Source organism: Lactuca virosa, chromosome 8, assembly GCF_052849685.1.
Source record: "Lactuca virosa cultivar CGN04683 chromosome 8, Lactuca_virosa_CGN04683_v6, whole genome shotgun sequence".
NCBI classification, from domain to species: Eukaryota; Viridiplantae; Streptophyta; class Magnoliopsida; order Asterales; family Asteraceae; genus Lactuca; species Lactuca virosa.
Genome location: NC_136433.1, coordinates 40,163,043 through 40,172,059, shown reverse-complemented (window position 1 = coordinate 40,172,059; position 9,017 = coordinate 40,163,043). Strand labels below are relative to the sequence as shown.

Here is a 9,017-nt window from a genome sequence, read left to right as displayed (position 1 = left end):
TTCTTTTATCTGCTTCTCATGTTCCATCTACCAAACAAAAAATTAATAATTATTGTCTTAATAACAATGATTAAAATATTTAAAGTAAAAGAAAAAGAAAAGTGTAGTGAAGTTACTAGTTTATCAGCCATGATTTTAACATCTTCATCCTTAAATTCTCCTTTACTTTCACGCCCTTTACACCACATAACTGACCTTGGGGGCATTTCCTCCTTCGAAATCACATTCTCTTCAATCTTGATAAAAAAAATTAAATTATAAAGAATATGAAACAAAAGCATGTTAAATAAAATGATATGAAGTTAATGTAGCTAATGACCAAGCTTACCAACTTCCTCCTAAGAGTTGTATACCCCCCTCGTCCCATCCGATGAGCATACTTTGACATCTTTCTCGCTTTGATAGTCCTTTGTGACACATTCTGTGAAATAAAAGTAACATATTTGTCACGAACTTTTATAACCCAGATTATGATAAATAAATGAATAAGTTTTGAAAAAAGATTTTAACATTAAACTCTTGAGATTGTGTATAAGTCACAAATTTGTTCCAATCATCTTGTTCAGTGATTAGTGCACGATAACGAAGTGGGATTTTTTTCAAGCTTTTTGGGATTGCCTAGATGTGGTTTGATGTAATCTGCATACAACTTTCTTCTGAAATTCCATAGAAGAATACCAAGTCTATTCATCACAAATTGTTTTCCATTTTCATGAACCTCAAAATAGCGCTAAAAAAAACAATGAGAATGTTAGTATTTAAAACTTGATTTTTACATATATTATGTTATACAGATTAAAAAATTGAAGAAAATATTTACTGTTATCTCTTCCCATAGTATGTCCTTCATTTCCGGTTTAACTTTTTTCCAGCAAAGAGCACTTAATCCCACCTTCTCGCGGACAAGATCACCCAAATAGCTAACAAAGACTGCATTATTCTTCCCTGTAAACTTACCGAATTCATCAAACCTGACACGTTTTTTTTCCACCAGAATTGACATATTCAGTCTTCAGTTTTGGCAATCGAGTCATGCCCCTCTTCCTATTTAACCTTGTAGGAACTGTTTTATGGATTTCTTCTTCCGAATCTGATTGGCTATTGTAGTGAATGTCTTTATTTTCACCATTCTCTGTATCCGAATCATATTCTTGGTTTCCATCATCTAGCTCATATTTTGTATTATAGTCAGGGATATCCTCATGTTGTTCCTTGTCAACCTCCATGATTCTTCTGTTGACAAAACATATTGAAAATAAGTTTGATTGTTTATAAGTTTAATGATAATGTATGAACAAATAATATTACAGACAATTGCTCACATAAACACTTCATCGAACAGTTGGTGTGCAAGAAGCACACCAATATGAAGAATCAAAATTCTTTGTGTTATGCATGATCCGTGATCAATACAATCAATAACATTGAAACTATACGTACACAAACAATATACTTACACTAGAAAGCTTGATGAATGATGAACTGAAGTATGATCCTTTTGGGATATAACCTAACGCTAAACAAAACAATGGTGGAATAAATGACAGTCTATTAAATATTAAAATGATTTAACAGGTCCTAAATTGATGGAGGTTACCAAAAAATTACCGGAATTTCCTTCATCTGATGGATTGATCTTCATAGTTTTGGCGGTGCGATAGATGAAGATTTCCCGCTTTGATTTGGAGCCCAAAAACCATACAAAAAAATATTTGCCTCTCATTAGTTTTTGTTTAAATTCGTTTGACAGATTCAAATGTGTTTCAAATTTTGATCTCATAGTAATCCCACACGATTAGAAGAAAAAATCGTGGTTTGGAAACATGTCCTGCCTTTTCAAAAATTAGTATGATTTATTTGGTAAGAATATAAATATTACATATTTGGTCCTTCTAAGTTAACAATTTATTTTTTGGAAAAACATTTATGACTATTTGAAATAAAAAATATATAAAGTTAAAAAATTAAATATACAAGGGAAAAATATTATTATATAACAAAAATAATAATATGGTCTAGTAGGCGTAATTATTTATAATAATAATTTATATGCCATAACTCCATAAACCAATGACTATCCTATGGTATTACACACTTACAACCCGTACATGACATAATGAGGTCCAAACCCACAACCAACACCCATACATGACCAAATGAGGTCCAAACCCACAACCAACACCCATACATGACCAAATTAGGTCCAAACCAACAACCAACACTATGGACATGACCAAATGAGGTCCAAACCCACAACCAACACCAATACATGACCTAAAGAGGTCCAAACCCACAACCAACACTATGGACATGACCAAATGAGGTCCAAACCCACAACCAACACCCATACATGACCTAAAGAGGTCCAAACCCACAACCAACACTATGGACATGACCAAATGAGGTCCAAACCCACAACCAACACCCATACATGACCTAAAGAGGTCCAAACCCACAACCAACACTATATACATGACCAAATGAGGTCCAAACCCACAACCAACACCCATACATGACCAAATGAGGTCCAAACCCACAACCAACACCCATACATGACCAAATGAGGTCCAAACCCACAACCAACACTATGGACATGACCAAATGAGGTCCAAACCCACAACCAACACCCATACATGACCAAATGAGGTCCAAACCCACAACCAACACTATGGACATGACCAAATGAGGTCCAAACCCACAACCAACACCCATACATGACCTAAAGAGGTCCAAACCCACAACCAACACTATATACATGACCAAATGAGGTCCAAACCCACAACCAACACCCATACATGACCAAATGAGGTCCAAACCCACAACCAACACCCATATATGACCAAATGAGGTCCAAACCCACAACCAACACTATGGACATGACCAAATGAGGTCCAAACCCACAACCAACACCCATACATGACCAAATGAGGTCCAAACCCACAACCAACACTATGGACATGACCAAATGAGGTCCAAACCCACAACCAACACCCATACATGACCTAAAGAGGTCCAAACCCACAACCAACACTATGGACATGACCAAATAAGGTCCAAACCCACAACCAACACCCATACATGACCTAAAGAGGTCCAAACCCACAACCAACACTATATACATGACCAAATGAGGTCCAAACCCACAACCAACACCCATACATGACCAAATGAGGTCCAAACCCACAACCAACACCCATACATGACCAAATGAGGTCCAAACCCACAACCAACACCCATACATGATCAATTGAATTAAAAAATTCATTTTACATATTTATTAAAAAATTATATATAAATTTATCTATTTGTTTGATAAAAAAAAACAATGCTAGTATGGATATTATATTTAATTAATATTGTAGATAGTTTTTTACATGAATATAATACATATTAATGTAAATACTAGATATATTAATGTGTAATACAAAAATGTGTAATCATTATCGTAGCCGAATAGCCGTCGTTCAAAATCCACCTCTGTAGACTGCAATTAATCGGAGAAGTGATGGCCTCAGTCGACGTCCCTTCACCTCCGACTGATGATCCTTATAAACCGTTCGCTTATGTCAATTTCGTCATTCTCACATATTCATTACGTTACGATAACTTCGATTACTCCTTCTTCCTCTTTGAAAAAAAATACGTCGATTTTCTGAAGAGAAGATGAATGTTGATCCGTGGGCCCGTCCGAACTTCAATCTCTGGAGTGTAAGCGCAGAACCACCAAAAAACAAACCGGTGGTTGAATACGGGAAGCCAAACGACAAACGATTCACCATTCGCGTTGTCCATGGTGGGTTCTTTACAGACTACCCAGGCAAGGCGTATCAACAGACCAAGGTTCACTTTATTTCTTATGTGAACATCGATTTGTTAGACATGGAGTTGCTTGGGCATTTTTCTAGAAGCCTTGGGTATACCAGTTTGGGGAACTGGTATCATATGCCCATCGAAGAACACAGTGGGTTGTCAATGGTTCCAATACTAAATGATGAATGTTTGGAACCATTCAAGACGTTAGTTAGGGCCCACCAATTCAAAGAGATTGAACATCTCTATGTTGAACACAGGCCTGTGTTTGTTCCAAACAATTTCCCACACTTTTTGATGAACTCTCCAACCAAACGTGTTGAGAAGCTTATTTACATGTTTGTAACAGAACATCCAATGGCTTCGGTTGATGATGGAATATCATACATCCAACATATGCTAAACATGAGAATTCCAAGAGAAAAAATGGAGGATGCTATGGACATGGCGAAAGAAAATGTCATAGCATGGAAAAACATAGCCTAGGTGAAATATGTTGTAATCTTTTTTGTAATTAATATAGAGTGAATATGATACTCTACTTTTGTACTTAATATGAAACTCTTTTATTTAATGAATTGTTATATATTATGTCTATAGGTGATATTGTTTTGATTATATAGTAAGTCTACATTTGATGTTATATATTATGTCCCTGTTTTGATATATTATGTTGTGAAAAAGGAAATGTTGTTTGCTAACACAGGGGTATAACAGTCTATTACATGTTATATGCCCAAATTTGATGGTGTTTGCAATATAAATGTCTTAGGGGCAAAATCGGAATTAGTTGTTATTATGATTTTATATGTTAATTATATCCATGCTTTGCATAACTTGTAACTGAGTCATATTTGTCCCTGTTTTAGATAATTTTTTATTAAGATAGCAATGTACTTTGAAACTTAGTTGTAACTTGTATTTATGCTAACACAGGGGTATAACACTCCTTTATATATTATATGTAAAAGGTGTTGCAGAATTTATCAAATATGCAGTGCACAATTACAAGATTTCTAAACATATGGATCTTGCAGATACCAAAAAAAAGATAAGAATTCCCTGTCCATGTGTTAAGTGTGTAAACCGCATATCTCATTCGGTGGATGTGGTAGATGATCATCTATTCAGGAATGGAATTGATCAAACATACACAAATTGGAATAAGCATGGAGAAACAGAAGAACCACCAAGAAGTTATGTATATGAACATAATTTTGACATGGATACGTCAAACGATGTAGATTCCACGAACATGAACACAGAAATGCCAACAGATGCTGCAGAAACAGTAGAGATGGTTGAAGCTGTAGAAGAAAATGTTATTGGGAACCCTGATAAGTTTAGAGAACTGATAGAGGATGCCGAGAAGCCCCTATACACAGGGTGTCATAATTTCACAAAGTTATCTGCAATCATTCAACTACTCAACTTGAAGAGTAAGTATGGAGTATCAGATAAGTGCTTTAAAGAATTATTAGTTTTGATAAAAAAACATGTTACCAGAAGGAAACGAAATGTACAGTAGTACATATGAGGCGAAAAAAGCATTTAAGGCAATGGGTTCAGGGTATACTAAGATACATGCATGTGTCAACAATTGTATACTTTACAAAAACGAATACACAGACTTGGCAACATGTCCTACTTGTGGTAAATCAAGATGGAAGGTTGATGAACAAAAAAATAAAATTTACAACAATATTCCTGCAAAATGTTTGTGGTACTTTCCAATTATTCCGCGCTTCAAGCGTCTTTTTCAGTCTAAGACAACTGCAAAAGATTTAACATGGCACGCAACAGAAAGAAAGGTGGATGTTGGCGTTTTAAGTCACCCAGCTGATTCACCAGCATGGGCTGCCATTGATGACAAATATCCTGATTTTGCTAGTGAACCAAGAAATTTGCGACTAGGCATTTCGGCGGACGGGGTTGATGTGAACAGAGGAAATATGAGTCATAGTGTTTGGCCTGTTTTAACTGTCATTTACAACCTTCCACCATGGTTGTGTATGAAGAGAAATTTCATCATGCTTTCGTTATTGATTTCGGGAACACCAGGAAACGATATTGATGTGTTCCTAGCACCTTTTATTGATGATCTGCAATTATTATTTGATTTTGGAGTTGAAACATACGATGCATATGCACAAGAGCATTTTAAACTACGCGTAGTTGTGTTGTGGACTATTAATGATTATCATGCTTTAGGTACATTAAGTGGTTGCCCATACAACGGTTTTCAAGGTTGTGTTGTGTGTGGTGAAGAGACACACTGCATTAGACTCCCTGAATCGAATAAGCAGAGTTATGCTGGTCATAGAAGATTTCTACCGTATGATCACCCGTTCAGAAGACAAAAAAAGGCATTCAATGGACAACAAGAGTTCTCACCCTCTCCAGAACCTATGAATGGGGAGGAGATATATAACAGGGTAAAATTTATAATTAATAAATGGGGAAAGGTTAATAAGGGCAAGGAGGCAGAAATCCAACAATCAACAAGTGGAAGAGGTGGGAAGATGAATAAAAAAAGAGAAAATCACACCAAGTGGGTACTTCAGATGTGGGCCAGCAAAATAATACATACTGGAATAAATTCAATATATGGTATAGACAACTAAGGTATTGGCCCGACAATTTGGTTCCACATTGTATAGATTTTATGCATGTGGAAAAGAACGTGGGTGAGAGTTTAACAGGAACTGTTTTGAACGTTCCCGGGAAGACGAAAGATGGTTATAAAGCTCGATTGGATTTGGTTCATTATGGTTTAAAACCAGAGCTGCATCCTCAGATAGAAGGGAACAACACAACACTTCCCGCAGCAGGTTGTACATTGACAAAAGAGGAAAAAGACAAATTCTGTGAGACTTTATACAACTTAAGGGTTCCTCAAGGGTATTGTTCTAATTTTTCTAGTTTGGTGAGTCTAAAGGATAGGAAGTTGATCGGACAAAAATCACATGACTATCACATGCTCATGCAACAATTTTTGCCCATAGCAATTCGATCTATTATGCATCCACCCACCAGAGTTGCTATTACAAGGTTTTGTTTCTTTTTCAAATCAATATGTAGCAAAGAAATCATAGTGGATGAGCTCAATAAGTTGCAAGAGGAGTTATGTGTAACCTTATGTCTTCTTGAGAAACACTTTCCACTGTCATTTTTTGATGTGATGATTCATTTAACCGTTCATCTCACTAGGGAAGTAAAATTATGCGGTCCAATATTCTTTAGATGGATGTACCCGTTCGAAAGGTTTATGAAGGTTATTAAGGGGCACGTGCGAAACAAAAATAGACCAGAAGGATGCATTGCAGAAGAGAATGTTGCAGAAGAGACAATTGAGTTTTTTAGTCAATTCCTTAAAAGGATGGTTACTGTTGGTATTCCACCTGACAATCATAACAATTGTGGAATTCATAAAGGTGTAGATAGTAGCTCTATTACGGACGGTACTCCTCTATCACCTGCTAAATCGGTAGAAGTTTCTGCAGAACTATTCAGCAAAGCACATTTCTTTGTATTGCAAAATACATATGAAGTACTCCCATATATCAAGTAAGGTTTTTTACATGTATGTTTTTTTTATAATAATATTAACATTAACGTATTGACAGACGACACATGGAATTTTTGGAACATCTACACCCTACTAAACGAAAGGAACATATAGAACAAGAGCATAGTAAAACATTTGGTCATTGGTTACGAAAGGAGGTATATTCTTGTCAAATATGTTGTGTTCTTTGTTATTTTTTTCTTGATTTCTTAAATTCATAATCTAATTACAATTCAGGTAGAGAGAGAGTTAGGGGCCTGTAGAGAAAGTATAACAGAGACAATGAGATGGATTTCACATGGACCCAATAAGAACATTATTAAATACGATGTATATGCTATTAATGGATATACTTTTCGTACAAAAGCTCGTGAAGGTAAAGTTTACCAAAACAGTGGGGTTAGTGTTGTTGCAACTGACACACACATCAGTAAAGAAGTTGTAACATATGCCAAAAACACTTATTATGGTGTTTTACAAGAGATATGGGTACTAGATTATCATTTTAAAAGAATTCCAATTTTCATGTGTGACTGGGTTGGCAATAGAAATGGGGTAAAAAGGGATAAATTGGGGTACACACTAGTTGAACTAAAAATATTAGGCCATAAAGGTGATCCCTTAATATTGGCCTCACAAGCACAACAAGTTTTTTACGTGACAGACCCACTCGATCAAAAAATGTCTATTGTGTTCAAGACACCTCCCAAAAATTACAGAGATACATATGCAGATGTAGATGAAGAATTTAGTACTATTGTTCCTCATAATGATAACATATTGCCACGTGTAGACACACATGACTTGCAGAAGGAAAATGATTATTTTCGTACTGATTGTCATGGTATTCTTATACGTACGGTACGTGTTTCTTAATGTCATTAATTACATTTGTAGCTATAATATTTCTCCTTCTTTTAACACTTAATGATCTTTATTTTTTGTTTGTAGAAGGGAAAGGCCAAACCTTGAGCATAGCGTTATGTGGAGAATAAGAAAATGACAAAAAATGACGATGTACTTTAGTTAATATCTTTTTACCATATTATACCATCAAACTATTCTGGTGTAATATTGTTATAACTCAAACATATTTTTTTTCTCGGTTTTTTACTGTTATATTGTTACACATGTTATAACATAAACTGCATGTAATAGCAATGTACTTTCGTTATGTAATGTTACACAAGTTATGTTGTATTCATTTCATTTATTTATCATAATATTCTGTTAAAATAATTTGTAATATTTTCATTTATTATGGTGTATTATCTGGTGCAATTAAAAGAATAGATGACAAAAAGGGCAATTTGGTCCTTTCTTATAACTCTTATTCAAGACGACATTATTTTTATTTTATGACTATATTTACATATAGACACATATAATAGCTGTAAATGTAACTAAATGCTACCTATACACACAATATTTGTTTATTCTTAAAGCCAATTCATAATATTTTGACACACATAATAAAAGGTAAATGACCATAAGTAACATATTTAATGAACGACCCCTAATTATAACGATAAGACATTAATTTTCTTTTATGACTATATTTACATATAGACATATATAATAGCTGTAAACGTAACTAAATGCTACCTACATACACATTATTTGTTTATTCTTAAAGCCA

At 34.8% G+C, this 9,017-nt stretch overlaps 1 protein-coding gene across 1 annotated transcript; it reads left to right on the top strand.

Moving 5' to 3' along the window:
* Positions 1-4,834: 4,834 nt before the first annotated feature.
* LOC145130273 (uncharacterized) lies at positions 4,835-8,350 on the top strand. The gene is made up of 6 exons (XM_079065104.1): positions 4,835-5,249; positions 5,317-6,361; positions 6,427-7,377; positions 7,437-7,536; positions 7,616-8,239; positions 8,330-8,350. The coding sequence occupies exons 1-6, from the start codon at positions 4,835-4,837 to the stop codon at positions 8,348-8,350; spliced, it is 3,156 nt and encodes a 1,051-aa protein (XP_078921230.1).
* The last annotated feature ends 667 nt before the right edge of the window (positions 8,351-9,017 follow it).